We start from the raw sequence: 25084 nt of genomic DNA, 5'->3' as shown, positions 1-25084 counted from the left end.
ACATGACATGCGAAATGTTATGATGTATGCAAACCATTGGAACGATGAACATGACATACTGCCCCCCTTAAAGCAAAGAAATGACCTAACGGAGCAGGCTTAGCGGGATAAGCAGTGTGGAAATGGGTAACTAGAATAGGGGAGTGAACACCATGGGCAGCAACCCACTCAGGATGAGGGAAATGTTTCCAGCAAACCAGGTATTGTAAGACAGAACAACATCGTCGGGAATCCAGGATTTCTCGGACTTCAAAGTGTTGTTGACCATCAATCATGATAGGTGCAGGGGGTGGAGGTTGTGGATGCCAGCGGGCTGATTCGTGGAAAGGCTTAAGCAGGCTGCAATGAAAGACAGGATGTAAACGTTTAAGATTGGCAGGCAAATCTAGTTTAAAAGTAACAGGATTAATTTGAGCAATAATAGGAAAAGGACCAATAAACTTAGCTGCCAACTTTTTTGACGGTTGTGTAGACTTGATAAATTTGGTGGAAAGATACACCTTATCCCCCACTTGGAAAAGTGGCGAGGTGGATCGCTTGGAATCTGCATGTCGTTTGTAAGTGGCTTGAGCATCAGCAAGCGCCCATTGTATTTTTGGCCAGGCAGCTGCCAGACGTGTAGCCCAATCAGCAGGTGAAGATGGGGGGGAGGCTGGCTGAGGCAGTTCTGGGATCGGGACAAAGTCACGGCCAAAAACGGTATGGAATGGCACCTGGCCAGTGCTTTGATGAACAGCATTGTTGTAGGCAACTTCTGCAAATGGTAGTAGGTCGACCCAATCATCTTGCTGATAATTGACAAAAGCACGCAGATATTGTTCAAGGGTAGAACTGACTGCCTCCGTATTTCCGTCAGTCTCCGGATGCAACGCAGTGGACAATGCTTGGTTAGTACCCAGTAATTTCATAAATTCCCGCCAAAACTTGGACGTGAATTGTGTACCTCTGTCCGTCACCAAGCGGGCGGGGCATCTGTGAATTTTGTACACGTGTACAATGAAGAGGCGAGCCAACTGTTGTGCAGATGGGATGGAGGTACATGGGATGAAATGGGCTTGTTTAGAGAAAAAATCACCACCCAAATGACAGTTTTCCTCTGGCTAGGAGGTAAATCAACAATGAAGTCCATAGAGATCTCCTCCCACGGGCGGGAAGGATTAGCCACTGGTTGTAACAAGCCCTGGGGCTTTCCCACTTTTCGTTTAGAAGCAGCACATACTGGGCAGGAATTGACGTATTCTTTGATGTCGCGCCGGAGCGTTGGCCACCAGAATTGGCGTCTAACCAGATGAAGGGTCTTCCCAAACCCAAAATGTCCAGCCATTCTGTCATCATGGGATCGGGACAGAATGGTTTTGCGCAACGTCTCAGGTACATAGAGGCGATCATGCTTCCATGCAAAAGCTTGTTTAAAAGTAACTTCGTTGAGGTTTGCTTGCAACCAAGTGTCAGTTTTCAGCTCGGAAAGAAACTGTTGTTGCAAGTCTGAGGGAACAGGCAACCGAGGTGAAACTGAAGCATCTGAACGTTGCGCTCGGGTTTGGCTGCGAGTCACAGCTGCCAGACTCATTTGGGGCTCTGTCCAGAGAGTTCCTACTAGATATGGCACCGTACTGGCATCCTGAGGCTGGCGCGAAAGTGCATCAGCCAGGAAGTTGGTTTTTCCAGGTATAAATTTCAGTTTAAAGTCAAAACGACTAAAGAATTGAGCCCACCTAATTTGTTTTGGGCTCAGTTTACAAGAGGCTGTCAGTGCCTCCAGGTTTTTATGATCCGTCCAAACTTTGAATGGGTGGGTAGCCCCCTCCAATAAGTGATGTCAGCTTTCCAAAGCAGCTTTGACAGCAAAAGCCTCTTTCTCCCAAACGTGCTATCTCCTTTCTGTCTCTGAAAATTTACGGGAGAGGTAAGCACATGCCTTTAACTGTCCGAGGTTGTCCCTTTGCATTAACAGAGCTCCAATTGAGAAATCAGAAGCGTCCACCTGTACCACAAATGGTTTGTCAGGATCAGGATGCTGCAGAATGGGTTCGGACATAAATAGCTGTTTAAGGGTCTGAAAAGCCCTCTGGCATGCGGGTGTCCATTTCAGCAGCGCTCCTGGATTTCTCACCCTCCGTGTGTCCCCCAAACCTTTAGTTTTGAGTAACTCAGTGAGGGGTAGCGCAATTTCCGCGAACCCCTGGATGAATAAAAATTTGCGAATCCAAGGAGACTTTGGAGCTGCTTACGCATGCGTGGCGGCTCCCATGCCAAAATGGCTTCAATTTTAGCGGGATCCATTTCAATTCCCTTATCGGAAATCCTATAGCCCAGGTAATCAATTTGCGACTTATGAAATGCACATTTTGATAGTTCAGCATACAATTCTGCCTTTCTCAGTTTGCTCAGAACTTGTCTGACTAGATATACATGTTCCTCCATCGTTTCAGTATATATTAAAACATCATCTAAATATACCAATACGTCTTTAAATAGGTGGTCATGCAAGACCTCATTGATAAGTTGCATAAAAACCCCTGGCACCCCCGCCAGCCCAAATGGTAGTACTTTATATTGAAAAGCACCCAAAGGACAATTAAATGCAGTTTTCCATTCATCCCCCTCCCGTATGCGAATACGGAAATATGCCTCCCTCAAGTCCAGTTTAGAGAATATTTTCCCCTTTGCCAGATGTATTAGCATGTCCTTTATCAGGGGCAAAGGATATTTATTTAATATCGATACTGCATTGAGCCCACGGAAAACTGTACACAGTCTCAAAGTGCCATCCTTCTTTGGTCGAAACAGTACAGGTGCGCCCACTGGAGAGCTGGCCGGTTCAATGAAACCCCTAGCTAGATTTTTGTCAATGAACTCTCGTAGTGTTGCCAGCTCCTTCTGGGTCATAGAATAAATTTTTGGACTAGGCAATTTTACATTAGGAACAAATTCTATGGCACAGTCAGTTTTGCGATGAGGCGGCAGCCGGTCCGCCTCTTTTTCGCCAAACACGTCTGCAAAGTCCTGGTAATGCTCCGGCAGCCCTTCCAGCGGCTCGAGGACTTGCAGAGAAGTGGTTGCTGCCTGTCCCACCTCATTGTCGTCTAGTTGGTCTTTCGCAGGGGCTTTATAAAATCCATCTGCGAACGTCACCGTTCGATGCACCCAGTTAATGGAGGGATTTTGCCGTACAAACCAGGGCATCCCCAAGATGACCAAAGGTCCCCCTACCGGTGCCACAATAAACGGTAATTTTTCCCAATGGCTGCCCATTTGCAAAGCAACCATCCCGGTAGAGTGGGTAACTGGTTTCCCCTTGCCATTGTCCCATCCAACTGGGTAAAGATCATCGGCCGCTTTAAAGGGAACGTGGGTAACCCCAACGCAGTAACCACGTCGGGGTGCATCAAGGACCGTGAACACCCCGAATCAATCATGGCCCACAGTTCTATGGTTCGGGTGCTGGACCCCAACTTCACTCTAACGGTCAGGGTAGGGAAATCCCCACTCACCGAAACATGGTCGCGCCCATCTTCTTCTTCTTCCACCTGCCCCACGGCGCCCTTCAAAGCAGGTGGCTGGCGTTTCCCGCCGGCTCATCGGACTCCTGTCCCCTCTCTTCTCCAAAGAAGGGGCTGCTGTCAGGTTCCGCCTCAGCCAGGGCGGCTTTCATCTTCCTTGGTAGGGATGGCGATTTCCCAGCTGGTTTAGCTGGGCGATCCTCGGCTCGTCTTTTTGGGCACGCCGCCACCCAGTGGCCTTCCTTCCCGCAGCGCAGACATTGCCCTTTAGCAAAGTGATGCTCCCTCTCCTCTTCCCACGCACGCTGGCTGGGTCGACCCGAAGAGATCGGAGCGTGGGCGCTTTTGATGGTTTTGCCTTGCTTCACCGCCTTACGATGTGCGAAGGTTTCCAGGGCGTTTTCAGCGCTGCCCGCTAGTTGAATACACCCATACAAAGTCTTTGGGTCATCACGCCCCAGAGCCCACCGAAGGACCTCAGTTTCCAGCCCATCTTTAAACAGCTCTACTAGGGTGGACGGGGACCAATCCTCAACTTTTCCGGCCAGTGCTTTGAATTCTAACGCGTAGTCTGCCACTGAAAGCGACCCTTGGGCCAGATTCTTCAGAGCCCATTTCGCCCTTTCTTGTGCCAGAGGGTCCTCAAAGTGTTGTTTTAGCGCCCACAGAAACTCCTCGAAGTCCTCTAGCTCTGGGGCCTCTGCTTGACACAGCTGGACGTACCAATCCGCCGCCCTTCCCTTCAGCCTATTTGTAATGGCATTGATTTTCCCCCTCTCGGAGCGGAAGCTCTGCTCCCAATCCTCCATGTAGCTATTAGCATTGGTAATGAAGAAAGACAGCTTCGTAGGATCGCCATCAAACTTCATAGGAAAGGGGGGGGGGTCTCGCCGCCTCCAGCCGTTCAGCTGTTCCAGTCACGTCTAGGGTCCTCCTCCCTGTCGCTGACTGTTGGAACCGAGTCTGACCTCTTCTCCGCGGAGATGGGGGTGGTGACTCCGGGTTAGCGCTCTGATCCCTAGTGCCCTTTCGTCTTCCCTCAGCCGACCCCGACTTCCCACGGTTTTCCCTTAGCATCACCGCCAAAGACTCCAACTTCTCCTCCAAAGCCTTCATTTGCGCGGGGGTGACCTATTCTTCAGCCGCACCGGTTACCACTACCACTGTAGGTGACAACGGAGGTCCTGGTTTCCGGACCTCTTGGGCATCCCCTACAGCGGACTCCTCGTCCTCGTCCCCCATTCTTGGCCCCTGACGTGCCCGTCGTTTCCGACGTTACCACCTGCTCGCCGGGTTGTAGCCCCAGCTGTTCTCGGCGGGCCGCCCTCTCCGCGCGGGCACTCCGGGCCACCCGCACTGTCGTGGTGTCCGGTTCCTCTTCAATCCACTCGGCTTCTCGTAGTAGAGACATCGCTAGCGCTCCCCGTCACAGGTAACCTGGCTAGGGGCTAGCGGGGTAGATTTCTTTGATGATTCTCAGCTTTATGTAATGATTGCCTTATCCCAACGAAGTCAGTCTCACCAGAGTTTAGTGAATAAAACTGATTTATTGAAAGGATAGTATGCAAATACGAAGAAAGCTGAGAATAAGCAAAAGCGCGCCACATATAAACTAAAAACCCTCGCCTCCAAGCCGATCCCGCCCCCACCCCAACATCGCAACCACCCCCTCCCAGCATCGGCAAGCGTCACACATCTGCCTGGGAAAGTAACCTTGAAAACATGTCATAACCCAAACACACATTCCTTCAGGGTAATGCAAAGATAACAGCCTGGCAGGGCTGGAATTCCCCACCCCGCAGGTGATAGACACGGATCAGAAACAGGACATGCGAAACGTTACGATGTATGCAAACCATTGGAACGATGAACATGACATTGTGCTAGCCTGGTTTCGCTGCCTCTCTAATTAATATAAAGTGAAGCCAGCAAGCATAATCCTACACAACTGAGTCCTGCCTGTAAAGAGGAGTCTTTTCTAGAAGAGTCCCAGTTTTCAAAGTTCCTGTGCCTCCAGTCTGAGGAAGAGCAAGCTGCTTGAGAAAATTGCAGGCACCTGTGCTGCCTTCCTTCCCTCCATTTGAGCCTTTCCCCCAGTGTCAGCATGGGGAATAAACAAAGCTGCAACCTTGATGCAGGTGGGGGTAGGGAAGGGGTGTTTTTGGAGCTCTGCAGCCACCAGTAAACTGAAAAGGGCAGCAGCCAAAAGAAAGAAGGTGTTTTTCCTTCAGAGGGAGTGGATGGTCCAGAGAAAAAGAAGTATAGTATCTCTTTCAGCAAGAGAAAGCACAACTTGGAAAGGTGCAAGAGCTCTACATTAAAAAGCAGCGATAAAGAAGAAAGAAAAGTAGAAGAAATCCCAGAGAGTTAAGATAGAACAGGTTCTGTAAGAAGAAAGGTAAAGGTAAAGGTTTCCCTTGATGTAAAGTCCAGTCGAGTCTGACTCTAGGGGGCGGTGCTCATCTCCGTTTCTAAGCCTTAGAGCCGGCGTTGTCCATAGGACACTTCCGGGTCATGTGGCCAGCATGACAATACGGAACACCATTACCTTCCCACCAAAGCGGTACCTATTGATCTACTCACATTTGCATGTTTTTGAAGAAAACAGAGCTATGTAATAGTATAGAGTATAGTATAGGGGAAACACTTTAACAGTAATAGAACAGAGTATAGGGTAGATGTATGTATGTAAGTCTTATACATCACTTTTGTAGAGTACCTTTGGTTTGCAAAATAAAAAAGTCTCCCCATTCCTTATAGGGAGATAAAAATGAAACCCCCTGGTCCAGGGTCCAGTGTGTTTGTGTCTCTCCTGGGTCTGGGTCAATCTAATAGGGTATGGATTTTTAAAAGAGCCCATGACACTGTCACCACATGAAAACCAGTGAACAGAAGCAGCAGAACTATGCTATCCAAGTCATTCTGCCCAGACAAGATTTTCCAAAAGTGTGCTGCCCAGACTGGCAGCCCTCTGAAATCAGTGATGAGGGAGCTCTTCCCTTGAGAGGCCAAGCTTGCCAACCAACTATACCAATCTTCCTTCCTGGTACTCCAAAAAGGAATGTGGAAAAGTGAGAGGCCACATTTTAAAAAGCTTTTGAAAGTATTTATTTTTGAATTGGCATATGAAAGGGAGAGGACCATGAGTTCTAGGTCTGCCTTAGGTACAAAGCCAGCTGGGTGACCCTGTGCCAGTCTCCCTCTCTCAGCCCTTGGAAGCAGGCAGTGGCAAACTACTTCTGGAAAACCTTGCCAAGAAAACTGCAGGGACTTGTCCAGGCAGTTGCCAGGAGTCAAAAACTGACTTGAAGGAATGCAAATACAGAGAGACAAAGAATATAGGAGGGTTACTCCACTGGTTCAGTAACCTAGGCTTTGACATACAATTTGAAGGCTAGTTTGCTGAATTTTCTTCCTCCTGGTGGTCTGTGCCTTAAATTTTTTTAAAAATTCCTGTGAAATCGTGTAAAATACTCAACAAAAACTAGGCAGGATTAATGTTCTCTAGAGAACCTTATCATTTCTACCCTTTTTACATTATTTTGCCAAAAATAAAGCAGCTGCAGGCATTTAAATGCTTTCCCTTTATAGCTATGAAAGGTTTTTATTTCCAAATCAAATCTCAAAGTGTTGCTGGAATCAAAATCACTTTTCCAGTGAATCTCAAATCTCCAAATCAAACCAGAGCTGATCTGTAAAGGCCTATTATTTATATCTTGTTAGTTATTTGATTCAGTGTGGTTCTAGTATCCCTAGAGATCCCCCAGATATCTAGGCACTGAAGTCCTGTTTTCTAGGATTCCTTCTGAGTTTTGATTGGGCTTAAATTCTAAAAATTCTAATTATATTGCATCTTATCAGTTCTCAGTTACCTATAATAAACAAACAAATCTGAATCATTAAAACTGAATTCTGTTTTGTTTTCTTTCCCCACTTGCATGGTATATCTCATCAGAAGGCACGTTTCTGTGTACCATGTATCAAGTACATATTGTGGATTATGACAACATTTTGTACTTCTTTGCTTTTTCTGTTATTTTAAAATATTCAGACCATAGATGGAGGATTTCTTTTTTTAATAGTGTGATTGCAAAACACTCAGTTAAGTTAAAAAGTAGAATCTTCATGAATCAGGAGCTGGGAACTTCAAGGTCCTAAAAGCCCCAGGTCCTTTCCCCTGGCTGTTATTCCCCAGCCTTTGTTTCTTTGATTGAACTGAAAAATATACTACCTGGTTCCTTTTTCTCTGTCTCCTACTCAACATATACCTACTGTATATTCTTTCTGCCTTAAAGAAGCTGCTTCTTTCTTAGCCTGTGTGTACTATATAAATAGACAAGATAAACTTTGAAAATCCTAGGTGCTGAGTTGATCTCCTTTCATTATTTGCTTTTGAAGCTAGATTGACGCTACGCCTGATCACCCCAAGGCAGCAGGATGCCTTCAGTTACCCATAGCAACTTTCTGATGGTATATTCTTATCTGTGATAGATAAGTCTATTGAAAATTTCTGGTGTAGGAGTTCAGATAATGCCCTGTCTACTGCAAATTTATATTGACAGCAGGAGAGTTTTCAGCTCGAGTTTGAAAGCTAGTTTCCTTTCAGGGACACAAATCAGGATGTCACATTGAATTTATTCTGCAAATAAAATGCAGTATCCTTGCAATGTCTCTTCTTGACTAGAGGAGCTTCCTTCCCTTTCCTTCCCAACCGAACAACTGAAACTTCGTTTCTCAGTTGACTATTGTTGCATTATTTCATAGTTCAAGTAGTCAATAGGTTGAATTGTGTTTGTGTGTGAATTTGTATACAATGTGTTTATTCTATAGTTACTAGTTCTTTTCTTTCTAGCAAAATGGATTTCTGAACTAACACATGGCATTTAGGATAGAAGTAGGTGCTGGTTGCTCAAAACAACAGTAATGAAAACAATAATGCTTTGAGGAACACACTTTTTTTTCCATTCTCTTGCTCTAAAAGAACTCCCCGTGGACAACCTGTTTCAGTATCTTTACTACAGCCTGACAAGATGCTAAGAGAAACTAAGGCCCATCACTTTTTTTAAAAAAAAAATCTAGCTCTTGTTAAATATTTTGTCTTTAAAATCCTAAATGTGTGTTTAGATGTTAATGATAACATGCAAGTTATAAAAACATGGAGAATGAGCTTCTGTATTTATTTATATATTTAATATCCAAAGCTGTTATAAGCTATTCTTTATAGCATTCCAGAAATATACTTTTGTAATCATACCTCCCCCCCACCCATTGCTGTTTGTTTTTTACACAGGCTGTTTTGGGTATTTGGTATATATAGCCTGCAATTTTGTATACATGGTATTTGTGGTAATCTCTGAATTTATTGTGAATTACAAGCAAACCTACCTCTGATCACATTTGTGATGGTAGCCTGGCCAAACCAATTAGGAGCTCTCTTGCATTCTCTCAGATTCAACTTCCAAATTAGATTTTATTTATGCTTTTTTCACAAGAGCCCCCGTTTTTTTTTTCATACTACTGCTACTACTGTTTTCCTTTCCATATTTCCTTCTAAAATTTCATATTTATTTTCATCTTTCTGCTCTGCTCAGTGGTAAGACATTTGTGGGCCTCCAGACGATATTTACTTTCAACTGTTATTTTCCCTGACTACTGACTATGCCAGGGCAGGGGCTGATGAAAGTTGGAGTCCAACAATGTCTAGAGAAGCAGAAATCCCATCCCCATATAGCTTGTAGCTACTAGTTTTTTCTAACATAGTCTTTTGTAATCCATTCCATATAGACTGTGATCTCAAAATTTTCTAGTAATCACTTCAGTGGCTCAAGGAAGTGGCATGTGGAGGTGTTGATTTTTTAGGATGAAGGATAGTGTTTCAGATTAGACATAGCATCTTAATCTAATATATTTTGATGTTCTTGGATTGAGAATGTGCTTTATGGCTCTTTGCTTCATTACTGTCCTTTCCTTGGTCATGTCACATTTTGATATTTCAATTAAGAGTAATTAAACACTTTTCATTGGCATAGAGAAGGTGGTTTAATTTATGCTTACAAACTAGAATGTGCAATCAGGATCAGATACTGGTTACTAAGCAGATGTAAGTGTCCTGTTCAAACCATGCACCAAACCAATTCTCAACAAAACTCTTTATTAAGAACTATTTACAATCAATAAGTCCTTGGAATAAGAAGACTGGAGTAATCAAGGCTAAACAATATAGCAAGGCAGCACTAGGTATTATCTGGGAGTGAGACTGGATCCAAATGGAACATGAGGACTGGAGACAGCAGATCTCGAAGTGGAATAAACCTGGAACAACATGACACAGAATGGCGGGCTTAATGGATCTGGATGCAAGGCTACAATCAGCAAACTTAAATATGCGGAATCTCAGGCACAGGACTCGAACTCAGAGCAAGGTTAGACTCGGCTGGGGTCTCTAGACTAGGCTGGGTACTCTGAACTTGAGGACAAGGCTTGAAACTGGAGCAAGACTGGACTCGGCTGGAATCCCCAGACTAGACTGGATTCTATGGACTGGAGGCTTGGAGCAAGGCTTGGAACTCAGAACTAGGCTGGGTTTGTCTGGGAGCATCATGTGTGCCACAAACACAGATCCTAAACAAGGCAAATAACCCCCAAAATGCACAGGGGTTTGCGAAGAGCGGTTGCAGTAAACTGACGGACGGCGGCATGAAAATCCTCCGCTTGGTTGTGCTGCTCTCGAAGCTGGAGTCAAGGTGCTGGCTTCCGGGCTTGGGCAATGCTGGTTCCTCAGTCGCAGTGGATGCGAAAATCCGTTCCTCAGAACTCAAGTCTGGCACTGCTGCTTCTTCAATCACAGATGCCACTTCCGATTTCAGTAGGGAATCTTTTTCTGGTGCTGCAGGTCTAGAGAATCGGTTGTCTCTGGCAGCACGCCGTCTGCGCTGCTGCCTTTTATCGCATTTCTTGGCACGCTTGGAGTCTCCAGCCAATCGGGCTGCCTTCTCCTTCGTGCACTTTTCAGCGCATCTCTGGCGTGTGCTGATTGGCGTATTCAAATCCTCTGGATCTTGTGCCATTAAGCATCGTGGATTCTTCCCACTCTGCTGAGTTGTGCTGGAGTTTCGTTTCTCCAAATCCAGCATGATAAGTTTCTAATTCTTCCTCTGACTTGGAAAGTGAAACTAAATCTGAGCCAGAGGCAGGCCTAGTCCTGACAGTAGGATAACAATTTCCCAGTTGCTTTAATGATAAATTTTGATTATACCATCCTGAAAAAATTGAATTATAGAATGCAAAATGAGGAGTCTTGTGTGGTAAGATCATGGATAATATTCAGATTTTATGTCTGAACAGGGCCAGTGTGTCATGTTTGATCAGCTAATTAAAAATCTGCAAAATCTTTAGGCATATGCTTGGAAAGGAAATTTACGTTTATTTATATGTTGAAGTTGATAGTTATATGGTTCTGTTTATTGTGATTTTTAAAAACAGAATCTAACTGATTAAAAACAAGTGGTAAATGAAAATGTAGCATGAATGAAGACAAGCAAAGAGCCCTTTGCTTCCCATTTCTTTGATTCATATCTGACATACTTCTGACTGAATGACTCAATTGATTTCATCATCTTTTCTACTGATTATCTTGGCCTTGAGATATGTCAGAAAGGATAGACAAGGATAAAGGATGGGCAGGGGAAATATATGGGGCTTGATAATTAATCTTTTAAGAACTTACAATACTTTAGTAGCAGAATGTTTCATTAGGATATGATCAAATGTTATATTCCAGTAATCTTAACTGAAGAATAGGCAGACATTTCCTGAATAAATATAGGCATGCTTCTATTCTATGTATTTAGTGTTTAACTGGTTGATGAAACTCTGGAAAATTGGGGACAGAGGAGGAAAAATATTTGAACTAAAAAGGGACATCAATTCAGAATTCACTTGATATAGTTATTCCTCAGTAGTGCAGTGTGGAAAATAACTGTTATCTCTCCCATGCTACTGATTACCTTTGTTCAGATGGAAACAGCTACTCTATAGCATATCCCACATTGTTGCAGATAGACTTACACTCACAGCTTGAAATGTGTCATTGATCTGACCTTTGTTTTTCTTCCCCTATCCCTCTACCCGTTTCTTCTCTTCCCCACCAGAGCATACTCATTTCACGTCACTGCGGATGGTCAGATGCAACCGGTTCCTTTCCCTCCAGATGCTCTCATTGGACCAGGAATACCTCGGCATGCTCGCCAGATCAACACTTTGAACCATGGGGAAGTGGTGTGTGCAGTTACCATAAGCAATCCAACAAGACATGTGTATACTGGTGGAAAAGGGTGTGTCAAAGTCTGGGATATCAGCCAACCTGGCAATAAGAGTCCTGTTTCTCAACTGGACTGTCTGGTAAGTGAAATAATAATTCTGAATAAAGGTAGTTTCATTGAAGTCCAGTACTGAAACCTAGGTTCAGATGAGTTTGGTTTACTCTTGAGGTTATTTCTGGATCAATCACTCTTCTATAAAAAAACTTAATAGCAAATGAACACAATTTAAGAGCAAGAAGCATCTAGTCAGAAGAAATAATTCTGCTCTGTTAACCAACTTTACTGAGCAATAAATGGGATACATCAGACAAGCTTCTTGAGAGTACAGAATTTCAGAAGCAATTAAAAGTGTTGTTCTGCACCAGTGGGCAAAAGAAGGGCCAGCTTTGTGCTGTCATTCCTTAAAAGAGATTCTGCTCCTATCTCTTTTTTATTTTGCAAACCCCGTGATAGGCATTTCTAGCGCCTTCAGTCTTCCCTTGAAATAAACGGGCAAAAGTATATTTACAAAGTACAGAATACTGCAATGGGCAATGTGGGGTTTAAATTTAGTTTTCTGAATAAACATGAAGATTGGACTTTAGATTTTTTAAAATCTTGTTTAACTAGCTTGAATTGTCATTTTTTAGTCTAATAAGTATCGAGACATTTGTTTCTAGTATCTAGTCTTATTATACCTAGATGAGACAAAATTGAAAAATGGGAAAGCAAATCCAAGTTTTGATTCTTATTAGGAATAGTTCATTTTTATTCTAATTATTCAACTTAATTTTTTGGAAAACAAACAGTTGTATAAACACTTGAGGAACTTTCATAATGAATTAGATACATTGCAGGAAGTTATTTGCAAGAAGCTTTATGGCATACTACTTTTTCAAATTAAACAGTCTTTAGAGTTGTGGGATAGAGTAGAGACATAACCAGTTGTTGCTTAAAAGTACCAAAACCATATAAAAACAATAATCTTGATGCAATGTAGGTAGAAGCCAAACTATAAATAATCCCTGCTGCTGTATCTTTCTTTACTTCCACCATATTACAAGGTATCAGTATTGCCAAAAATGCACATATAAACTATGTTTTTCAGTTGCAGTGCTTCAAGTGACTTAATCTAAAATGCAGTGCATCCTCTCCAGGGGAGAAAAATCTTACTGCAGCTTGTAAGAAAATGGAATTAATTGGTTGATATTTTTTAATTAGCATTGCATTCTTAGCTGCTACAGAAGTTTTGTTATTCTAAATGTTTATTAAAAGTGAAAATTTTGAGAATTCTTTCATGTTATGGACTGAAATCTATAACAACCCCTTACTTTTTCCCCCTCTTATTATTTTTATTTTTGAATTATTAACCTGTAAGGGAGAGCTATAACCTCTTGACAACTGCCATCTTTCTTGAAGTGGTTTGTGATATGAAACGTGTCATTGCCCATTGTTGCAGAATATATATATTTTTGAGGTGATGTGTTTTTCTCCAGAATAGAGATAACTACATTCGGTCTTGTAAGTTACTCCCCGATGGATGCACTCTGATCGTTGGCGGGGAAGCCAGCACATTATCCATTTGGGACCTGGCAGCTCCAACTCCACGTATAAAAGCAGAGCTGACATCCTCAGCTCCTGCCTGCTATGCTCTAGCAATCAGCCCCGATTCCAAGGTGTGCTTCTCTTGCTGTAGCGATGGGAACATTGCAGTTTGGGACCTGCACAATCAGACCTTGGTCAGGTTAGTTGCTGTACTTTATTTATTTTTGTGCAAATGAAACTACTCTGGAAGCTACTTTTATGTGAACATATTCCATCTTCCACTGATTTTTCAGAATTAAAAGTCTGAGTATATCAAAAGTTGAGTCTGAATACCTCTATTTTCAAATCTGCCTTTTCAGGATTGCAGGTACATTTCAGTTCCACAAGAAAATCTGCAGCATTCAGTTGCCTGAACTTTATTATTTGTTTGGAAAACAAAACCTTATGATTTGGAAGCTGCATTTTTGTGAATAATGCCTTCTGAAATCTCAGAAGCCAGAGAGCTGACTAAAAAAAACATTTCCAGCAATCTTTTTTTTCCAGATTTCCAGGAATGGGGTTGATACTTTCTAATGCTATCAAAATAATTATGCGAAACAGTAAGAACAGAAACCTAAGTTGTGTTTTGCTTTAATTGGCATGATTTTATTTGAAACTGAGATTTTCTTTGTGTAAAATCTGTGTGTAACTTCAAAATGTACTAGAAGCACAATGCCCTACTCCTTCCTCTGTTTCTTTTTCAAAAACAGTAGTATGAACATTTGGGAAGGTTCATGACTAGCTACTTGTATATAGTTGTCTGTATTTACAGCCTTTGTTACCCTGCATAGAATGAAAACTAATACCAATTCTCAAATTCTGCAGTTGCTTTGAGCAAAGGTGCATTTGGTGGTGTTTGTTGTACGTAACTGGCCAAGGCAGGGAAAAGGTTTTATTTTAGAGAATATGTATTTGTGACTACTTGTAAATAAATGACATTCCTGTCTTAAAAAAAGAAAGCTGGCTGTTAGCCATCTTGTCTTCCAGAAAACACTGCAGGTGTGTTCTGCAAACACCTGAAAATACTGAATGGTAAGAATATTTAATAGCTTATTTTCAGGTTATGTGGTTGCCTTCAGTTGTACATGGCATACCTTGTATCAAGGAAAAGTATAAAACATAATAAAAATCTATTGGTATATAAGTGCAAATAATAACTGACTGAAAAATTTCCCATTCAATTAGCTTCCACCAGGGATAGCTGATAACATTAAGAGTGAAATGATGGCAAACCTGTTACATAATTAACCTCTTTTATAATATGCCTGATCAAGAGTGGATCCTCTATTGACATTCTTCATCCATTTTTCTATCATACTTTAATAGCTTTTCATTCTCTAGTGGGCTCTTTTAATTTGAGTTCCTACTCTACCTGACCTCTTAATTCCTCAATCATCTTTCTTAATTCAGATACATGTGGGCGTTCTGCTTATTTTGAACTACTACTCTACTAATGCTTGCTTCAGTTTCTTCCATGGCTTTATTTGTTGACATATGCCACTCCTGATTCCATATGCTTAAGAACAACGCGTATTCCATTTGATTGATTGATTTAGCTATATTTTATATTGCCCCAATCTGAAAGTTGTACTGTGTACAGTCAGTATAGGATTAAAATCAATACAGCATTCAAACACATCAAAAACAGAAGAAAAATTCCTCATCAAGGGCCAAATGCCAACTGAAATATAATGGTTTTCAGTGTCCTTCAAAATGACAGAAGATGAAGGCAGCAAATGAATGTGGTGGGCCACTAATTTTTGGCTCCACAGCCCTCCTACTTCTTATGAAGTGAAGCCTTAAGAAGACCCCATTTAGTTGCCTGGACAGGATGGGCATAATCCTCTTTTTTAAAGTAGTCTGCAGCCTGGTGTCATGCCATGAAGGGACTAATTGGTAATAGTCAGCATTTTGAATTGGGCTCAGAAGCCTATTGGCAGCTAATCCAGTGACCACAAAGTGGGAGTGACTCTACAATAATGAGTCCTCCTTCACAAAATGCAGCTCCTGGGTTATTTACAGAGACAGCCACAAGTAGGCTGTGTTGGAGTAGTAAAAATGTGTGGTGATGAGGGCCATTACTAAACTTTCCTGGTCCAGGTAGAGCCATAACTGGCACATCCATAGATGGCCAAAGCCCCCCTTGGTCACAGAGCTTCTACCTGTTGTCCAAGCAGGAACCATGAATCTAGGTGGACCACCAAGTTATGGATCTGCTCTTTTAGGGAAAGTATGATCCTTGGTGGTTAGATATTTCTGGGTAGCCAAGATACTTATGAATGAGAAGCAACTCCATCTAGGTACAGACAGTTTCTTGCTATCCAGTCCCTTACAGGCACCAGACACTGATTCAAGACTTTCATAGCCCCTCTGACTTAGCTAGTCGCGGCTTTGTGTAATTGAGTATCAGCATGTTGGTTTTTTAAAAAACACACAAAAAGAGAAAAAGAAAAAGAAAAAAAATGCTGCCTCCAAGGATTGGGGACTGAGAACAATATTTTAGAGTGGTTCTCCTACCTGAGTGAAGAGTTCCAGTTGATAATTATAATGAAAGAGCTGTTGAGCCTGTTGTTACTCCAGTGTGAAATGTTGAAGGGCTTGGTCCTTTCCCCCATGGTATCCTTGCCACTAGGGGAGGAACCCATCAGTTTGGGGTAAAATATCAATCAGGGGTAAAATATTATCAATATCATTAATAAAAAGTTAGGTTTTATAATTTCTACAGAATATATTATGTATCTAGGAGTTATATTTCTAAAACCTTTTCTAAATATGTGGAAATAAACATGCTAAAGGTTTCAGAGAAGTCCCCTGCTGTACCGTCCTCTGCCTTTCACTGTTGAAATACACTCCTGGCCTCCCTGCCCAATCCTGCTCCTCCAGCATCCCAGTCAGCACTTACCACCCAGGTATCCAATCTGGTATATGCAGGGAACATCTACAGATCTCACCAAACTCCACTCAGTCCTCCCCATTCAAACCATTTATTACCATCCACACACTGTCTTCTGCCATACACTACCAATTTTAGGCACATTTGCCCCCAGCTTTCTCTGCCTTCTTACAGCAATGCCAATTAAACCTTCCTCATAGTTCCCAGTGATGCCCATGCACCTCTGCCAACAAGGCTTCTACTCTACCCTCTTCTCTCTTTCCAGAGTATGGCTGTCTTCATTTCTCCCTGCCTCTCACCTAGGAGCTGAATTCCAAAGTCCACCAACAGCTTAGCCTGTTCCTATTAGGTTTCCTAGCCATTTGAGGCTATTTCCATTCTCTGGTCTTCAGCCAGTGCCAGATGAGTTTGGGCTCCTGGGTTTGGCTTTCCACTGCTCCCATCACTTTTCTAGCCTCTGACCGTGGTCTTGGTTTCTCAGTGACAGCTGCCCAATCATCATCACAGCCTCCACCTCTTTTACCAATCTCTGCCAGGACATTGTTCACTGTGGGGGGTGGTGGTCTATCTTTTCCTGATTGGGTCTCTTTTGTCTTAGCGGCCGCTGAAGTAATAATGGCAGCTGCTACATTTTCTTTTCATGACCTTAATGGCCGAGGCCATCAGAAAACAGCTAACTTGAATTATTCCTAATTTCCTCACCAATTTCTAGGGACAACAACTCTCTCTTATGCCCAAGTCTTATGCTTCAAGTCTTGTGTCTGTATATCTCCAATAATGCATCCTCCATTCATCACCTTTTGGCCTGACCTTCTATCAGCAACATCTCATAACATTTTACATTTTCTCACTCTTACACTCAAAATGCAATCTGTTCCATTACTCATTCTCTCATATCCCACCCCCCACCCCAATCCTACAAATCTTCCCTGAAAATTAGGCTGGATGCCTAATTCACCCTAAACTCTTGCTGGCCAAAACAGTATCTAACCTGTGCTGTGCTGTGCTGTGCTATCTAAAAACAAAACTTTTTATCTGCACTGTATTCTGGCATCACTCCCATTGTTTTGCCTTGCAAAGAAAGGCCCTGTTTCATTGAGATTACTGAAAATTTAAAATTACACTTTACAGGACTTTCAGATCTCTTCCTGTTGCCTTAGTGTGAAGTCAACAATATAATATTTTTGTCATGATGCTTTCAATATCCCTGTTACAGGTAAAAAAAAACAAGTAATCTAATCTTGGTGGTCTGGAAGCTTCAATCTCTGGACATTAAATGCTTTGTGTTGTGGCAGGCCAGTCTTTTTTTTTTCCTGCTCTTCAGTTAGTTATATTAAATGTAAGGCTATGCCAAAATAATTGGCAGCTCATGTGTAAATGAATGAAACAGCTCTTAAACCGTTCACTTACCTAAAGGATAAATAAAAGTCAAAATTAGCTCACATAATGTTCTGCTTTTATTAGTGCCTTTGTTGGCTGCTGGTCACGGTTTTTCCTTCTCCCCTTTCTAGGAGCTTAGGCAACTTTTCATTTTGCAGACGATCTCTAATTCTTCCAAGTTTGCAAGGCAGGGTGTATAATTAGCATAATGCTCACATAAATAATTTCCTTTGAAGCCTTCAAGATTAAAGAAAGAATGTTTTGGTACACCTTGGTGGGAATGCTTTGGCAAAGCTGTAACTTTTAACAGCCCAAAATAGCTTTGTAATATGACAGTGTTTGGTGGACCACAAAACCAACTTTTCATATAGCACAACAAAATTGGCAATGATGCACAATAAATCTCAGCAAGCACAGCTGACATTTGCACCTGCCTTCATAATGAGGCGCTATTTAAAGCATTGGCATGTGGCCACGTATGCATTTCTGGACACTTGCAGACTGAATGAGTCATCTTAATTACAAGCAGGACTGTGAACTCCACTGATAGGCCAAAAAATCAAATTAATTTAAGTTCTGCAACTTGTGTTGTTTTTATAGAAAATGGACAGCTCTGCATTTAATTTATTCTTGTTTCTGCCCATAAAATAGAAGAGCAAAAAGTTAAGGCATTGAAAACCTAGTCCTTAACTTTCCTTGCTGATACCCATATTCATAAAGTTACTTGATATTATAGTATTGATGCTATCAATTGATGCTATACATTTCTATTTTTGCTGTGCCAAATTTTGCAGACACATGTGTGATACTTGTATGCATACTACAGCATCAATAGTTGTCTCAGGGAGTCCAACATTTTAGATGTTTGGCTTGCCCAAGCACTATTGAAATCAGGTTAACTTGAAATGGTTGTCCAGTTACCACCTTTAAGTATAATCTATATGGCGTGGTGCTTTATACAAGAAAGTTTTGGCCAGTATTTCAAGCAGAAATGATTATTTGTGTCTGCCTTTATTTCCTGTATCATTTTTTCCCCTTCCTCTATAATTACAAATGGGTTTGGGCTTCACTGTACAAACGCTAATTGCATAGGAGATCAGATACTTTGAAAAGGAAGTGTTGTACTGAAAAATAAGATCTGTATATGGGAAGACAGACAAAACAACAATAAGGAGACATTTTTCAAATTCTTCCATGACATTCCTTTTTGAATAATTGTTACTCTTCTTCAATAGCCTTGGAACTTTTTCATTACCTTAGAAAAACAACTTGATTCACATTGACATCCCTAATTTGATCAGGCATGTGGCACTTGCTGATTTTATTTTTAAAGTGCAACTAAAAATAATATCTGAAATAGCCTGAAGTGTTTCCTCTGCTTGGAGCCCCTATTTTTTAGTAGATTTTTAACCAAGCTCTTAATGAAACAATACACCTGTTCTCTCACATTGTGTGTAGGATGAGGGAAGCTAACACTTACACAATAGTAGCACAAAACATTGTGCTTTCTTCAAGTTGGTGTTTACTACCAATAGGTGTTAATTACATGGCTAAGCAAGTGAATTCATACAAGAGGAATATGTTAGAAAAAATCATTTTGTCCTGGAGTTTTCTCAAAACATGACCCCAAAAGTACAAGCAAGTAATAGTTGGATAAGGCTCTATTTAAATGACCATATATTGGACATGTATAAATTTTTGGGAAAAAATTGCCTCAATTTTAATTTATCTGGCCAACAGGAAAAGAAAAATTAAATCCTAATAGTGAGCTTCTAGAAGCAAAGGTCTCTGCTCAGTCTCATGTAACATATTTGAGTTGTGCTTTGGAAATAATTTGGATAATGTGTTTTGAAATACAAACAGAGCATTGTCTTTAGCTCTTTAAAGCAACTGCATCTTTTCCAGAATCATTAAGCTGCACCTTTTCCAAATTATTTTTGAAGTACTATTCAGCCCTACTGTTGAGCACCTGGGTTTTTGCCGATTTTTCTGAGCAATAAATATTGGTTGAACTTGTTGTGGTTTGTTCAGTCTTATGTGTGTCAGCATAAGTTGTAGAAAATGAAAGGAGTACACCTATTGATAACCCCTTTCATTTTCAAAGAGATGACTCTATGGCCTATCAAGCTTTCATAACTTGTCCCAAAATAGCGGTTCTTCCCCACCTGCTATTATGGCATGGAACTAAAGCTAACTGCTGATGGAAAAAAGGCAAGCCCTTCTGAACATTCAAGTTTAGGGTTTACTACATTCTTGAGCTAACTTTATATTAGTGAGAACAGGGGTTTCCCAGGTAAAATGTAAAATTTATATTAAAAATGTAAAATTTTAAAATGTACAATGGTGTTGAATAATGATGACCTGTTCGTTACTGGTCAGAATTTTGCAGGCTTAGGCAGTGTTTTTGAATATCTTCCTTCATGTATTTATTTAGCCAAATATTTTAAGCATTTCAGAAAAATGTCCTTGATTCACAGCTCAACAAAGCCTATAAATAACTGGCTCCCTCTGTGAGCCAATTTGCCTTTTGTCTATTGAGTTTAGCTTGGTAATCTGTTAAGTTTTATTTCCAGGTGTTGCTGTAGTGAATTGCAGCTTTTCAAAGACCTTTTACAGATCAATGCACACATATGTTTGGTTCTCATTACCGAAATTTGTGGTTCATTCCATGTGCTTGGCACCTGCAAAAAAGCTTGCATACAGTGATCATATTTCACAGTAGGGAAGGGGGCAAGATTGCTGCTTCATGCACATTAGCTAATGCAGAGAAGATGATACTCATGCAGAATCCAAAACTAACAACACAACAGTGTTTACCTTGAGTTCTGGCAGGAAATCATTATTCAATCTGGTTTGTTTTATCAGGCAATTCCAAGGCCACACAGATGGAGCCAGCTGTATTGACATTTCTAATGATGGTACCAAGCTCTGGACGGGAGGCCTGGACAACACTGTAAGATCTTGGGACTTGAGAGAAGGGAGGCAGCTACAGCAGCATGACTTCACATCCCAGGTGTCTTTTATTTTCTTAAAGCATTTCTAAGACAGTGAATAATGTAGCATTTAGAATCCATCTTGTACTGGGTACATTTAGTAACTCTGGGAGAAGACAAAACATTTGTAAGAGTAGTACTGCTGGTGTTAACAGTTTAATCTTATTATCTATATAAGTTGTTACAGCCTCAAGCTACTATCAGGCAAGCCATTTGTTAAGGGACCAAATCACTTGTAACAAGGATATATTTAGGAATGTACACCACTATACAATTTCTTTTAAAAATGGAGTATTTTCTATGAAATGCTTAAAACTGTGAGTGCACAGACAAATCTTATTTGGCATTTTCACTTAGGCTAGAGAGGTGAAAACAAAGGAGGAAGAAATGTGGCAACACACTGGCAGGTGACAAGCCTGTTAATCACTAGACCACATATTCTGGATTAAAATACATATACATTATAAATCCATATTGGTGCTGATTTCCAACTCTAAATCATCATCCTATGTTTCAGAAAAGATGCAGCACGTTTTATCTTATTTCTCTCTCTCTCTTTCATTGCTTACTCTTCTGCTATGGTCGTAAATACTCTCTCTTTATTTTAAAGATATTTTCCCTTGGCTATTGTCCCACTGGTGAATGGCTGGCTGTGGGAATGGAAAGCAGTAATGTGGAAGTATTGCATGTAAATAAGCCAGACAAATACCAGCTTCATCTGCATGAAAGTTGTGTGTTATCACTCAAGTTTGCATACTGTGGTAAGTTAGAGCAAGAGTGTCTAACAGCCATCCACATTTCTATGAATCAGCTTCAGCTGCCCTAAGAAGAAGACAAGGCACTTGAATATTTTCATTCCACTTTGCTTTAACAACTGGAAAATAAAAGTAGCTCTCTTCTTGGGGCTCTCCAAGCAAGATTGTGAGTGAAGGGCTCACAAAATAATAATGTGGTGGATAGTGTCTCTCTACAGTATCCTCAACCACTTGCAGGAAGGTCTGCAACTTTGGGGTACCCTTGGACTTGCAATTCCTGCTGGATCAGCAGGTGGAGTCTGTGGCCCAGGGGGCCTTTGCCAATTTCGGCTGGTGTGCCAGTTGCAGCCTTACTTGGGACAGGGGACCTGACTACAGTGTTTCATGCCCTCATAACTGGTTAGTCTACTACAAATGCTCAACATGGGGCCACATGTTTTTTGGTGATGGGGCTGGCCATCTGGAATGACCTCTTGGGGAGATTTGTCTGTCTTTAACATTGCCCTTTTCTGAAGGACTTTTGGGACCTTAATACGTTTTGGTTTTATTTGTCAAATTCCTACTTTTCTATATTTTATTGTATTTTCTGACCTTGTGTGCCACTGAGAGTCCTGTGACTGTGGCAGGATACAAAACTGATATGAACTATTTATTATATTATGTTATAAATATAATCAAAGCAACATTCCAAAATAGCTGGTAACATAGTTTTCTTTGCTTTTGTGAGGCTAAAACATGTTGAAGTTCCAACGTTTTGATACTCATTGGACCAGTGAGTTATAACATTTGAGTTAAATCACATATTTCAATCACTTCATAAGGATGCATTTGGCCTGTATTAGAAAAGCCTGAGGTTGATTTCAGACACTGCATGGGTTACTTTGACAAATGCCAGCAAGCATTTGTCAAAATGAAAAGTTGTTAAATGGCATGAACAACTGTATTGGCTTTCATGGAGTGTTCTTTGATACCTTTTCACACTTTCTGTTCCCCGTGCCCTCTTCTCTCCCCTTGTGATCTTTGAGTCACAACGTTGCCCATAGTAAGTAAACCTGGAAACAATCTAGTTGTAAAATAAAAGCTCCTGAAGAGAGTTTTTATGAATACAATGTATGTCTGTGTAATATGTTTAACTGTTCTCATTAATGGTCATTTTCCAGGCAAATGGTTTGTAAGTACTGGGAAAGATAATCTTCTAAATGCCTGGCGGACCCCATACGGTGCCAGTATATTTCAGGTAAGAACTATGGTTGCACATAAAAAAAAAAAATGAAAATGGGGGCTCTTTGAGACGGGAGGTTCAGTACTACATGTACCTCCTCTGCTGTGCCAGGAAGTTCAAGGAAGTGAGCATGAGATGGTCCTATTCCAATCTTAAGAAATGATGTGTAACATTCGCATTATTAGAATTTAAACTCAAAACTTGATACATTGTGAGGAGGTTTCTGCATAGGTATGCATACACACACAGACACTTAACTTCTGTTCCTTCTCTCCTAGTCCAAAGAGTCATCTTCTGTTCTCAGCTGTGATATCTCTGTTGATGATAAATACATAGTTACTGGCTCTGGAGACAAGAAGGCTACTGTCTATGAAGTTATCTACTGAGAAATTGTCTTGGAAACCTGAAGAGTTGAACTGGGCCAAAATGATTTTAAACTGTAGATGTAGAAAGACTCTACTTTTTTTAAATAATGAAAAGAAGAAGAACTTGGTTCCCACATCTTCCCATGATGCTATTCAACATCTAGCAAGAAGGACTAATGTAGCATAGCTTTAATGGATTTTAAAAGCAGAGTCTGCTGAAGATTATTGCAGCCTTTTTGGGCCCCTCCCTTATGACATCATCAAATCATGCTCATTGCTTGACGATGTGGGATTACGTTTCAGCACTTGCGATTCCACCTGCATTCTGTCTTGTGTAGAACAGTGGTATCTTGGATAAACTTGTTACCTGGTTTTGCCTCTTGGGATATGGGTTTTTGTATTTTTTGTTGAAGATCAAACATTTGTATAAATTGTAAATATATTTGGTTTATTACAGTAAAGGCTTTAGTATCAATAAATGGTCTCCTTTTTTTCCCCGATACCCCTTAAATAATTATTTTTTTAAAAAAAACCTGTATGGCTTAAAATGAGCTAGCCTAAAACTGGGAAGTATTTGCTAAGGTTTTCTATTTTGAGCATCTGTAAAGCTTATTTAGGAATGTTGCATTAGAATTCATAGTTTGAAACTTTTTTTTGATGTTAACAAAAAATGAAAGTAATAGAGATCTGATCAGAAATATACATACATATTTATGGAGTATGATATTCGTATTACTGATAGAGAATGCTGCATCAGAAAATGAGTAGCTGAGAGCCATTCTGCTTTTGAGCTGTTCAACTGGTACATGACTTCTGCTCCATTGAAAGGGCATAAATACTGCTAAAGGTTTTAAGAAGAATTTGGGTATAATATAAACTACAGATGTAATTGATGTGCTTCAGATCTGAAGCTGAAAAGATGCTTTGCAGTGGACATGGACATGCATGTTGCACCTGTAATTACCTCCTGAACCAAATTGAAAATTTGCTTGGACTGCCCTGGGAGCCCAGGAAAAGACAGCTCCTCTAAAGGGGTGCTGAGAGACATGAAATATGGGCCCATATCCACTTTGAATGACATTTTTGAATCCAAAGTGCATCACTTCCCTAATGTTAATGCACATTACTGTGTATTTTGTATGGGTGGTAGACAGGATAAATTTGATTGTATTAGAATAAAAAGAAAACCTTTGGGGTTTTACATTAATGTTATTTCTTAAATATATTTGTCACAACTTGTGATAAATAACCAGCCTGTCTGTACTGATTCAAAAGAATGTCACCTGAAAACCAAATTTAAGAGAGATCTGAGAGCAACATTGGCTTAACTACAGACAAAATTTTCCATTTGGGAGCAAATTTTCTTTCTTGCATCTAGTGCCTGAAAAGACATTAGTTTTCTTTTCAATTTACATGCTCATTCTACTGAATCCATTTTATAGCAGCATGAAATTATAATAGTCTTAATATATATAACTTTGCATTTGGAATATAAAATATTAAGTATTCTTGATGGCCTAGTTTCATGGTCTTTAAAATGAGCACACTTATCTATCTACATATCAACAGACACATGTCTGATATGCATCTATATGAAAATGGGTGACTGAGTTTTTCATTTGGTGTGCCATTTCTGATGCATGGGGTTCCCACATTGTAGCCACTTTCAAATCCTGCCCTGTATCAGACTATAAAGGGCTAAATATTTCAAACTAGTCCTTTTTCTCCCTTCTTCCCACAGCCCTACGGCTCCTGAATTGATGGTCCCCAAATCATCTGTTTCTTTTTCACTGTGTATTTACATAGCAGGATACTTAAAACCTTGAAAAGAGTTTATGGCTTTTATTTTTTAAGTGTTGGTGGTTTGGGTTCTCTAGATGAACAAATATGAATATGATATCCCCTGACTTAGGCAGCTTAAGTCAGCATGTAAGTGTTCAGCTTGCAGAATTTTTTTCAGTTGCAGAAGTGGAATTGCAGATTTGTTTGTTTTCACAGTAACTTTTTCTCTAATGGACTGAGCTCCCTAAATATAGTATTAAAAGCTTAGCATAATATGCAACAATGGGGCAATCAATCTTCTGTAACC

General features: G+C 40.8%; 1 protein-coding gene across 4 annotated transcripts in view; it reads left to right on the top strand.

The window, feature by feature from the left end:
• LOC134491423 (transducin-like enhancer protein 1) overlaps window positions 1–23474 on the top strand; it is an 88125-nt gene extending 64651 nt beyond the window's left edge. For all 4 annotated transcript variants that reach the window (XM_063295175.1, XM_063295176.1, XM_063295174.1 and 1 more), the window contains 6 exons: window positions 11654–11903; window positions 13300–13547; window positions 20526–20673; window positions 21264–21414; window positions 22569–22645; window positions 22909–23474. In XM_063295175.1, the coding sequence (XP_063151245.1) occupies window positions 11654–11903; window positions 13300–13547; window positions 20526–20673; window positions 21264–21414; window positions 22569–22645; window positions 22909–23016 (982 nt within the window). In that variant the 3' untranslated portion in view covers window positions 23017–23474. The remainder of the gene's footprint in view (window positions 1–11653; window positions 11904–13299; window positions 13548–20525; window positions 20674–21263; window positions 21415–22568; window positions 22646–22908) is intronic.
• Window positions 23475–25084: the final 1610 nt, after the last annotated feature.

This window comes from Candoia aspera, chromosome 2 (assembly GCF_035149785.1).
Source record: "Candoia aspera isolate rCanAsp1 chromosome 2, rCanAsp1.hap2, whole genome shotgun sequence".
Lineage (NCBI taxonomy): Eukaryota > Metazoa > Chordata > Lepidosauria > Squamata > Boidae > Candoia > Candoia aspera.
The sequence above is the reverse complement of the archived record's forward strand: the minus strand, read 5'-3'. Positions and strand labels throughout refer to the sequence as shown.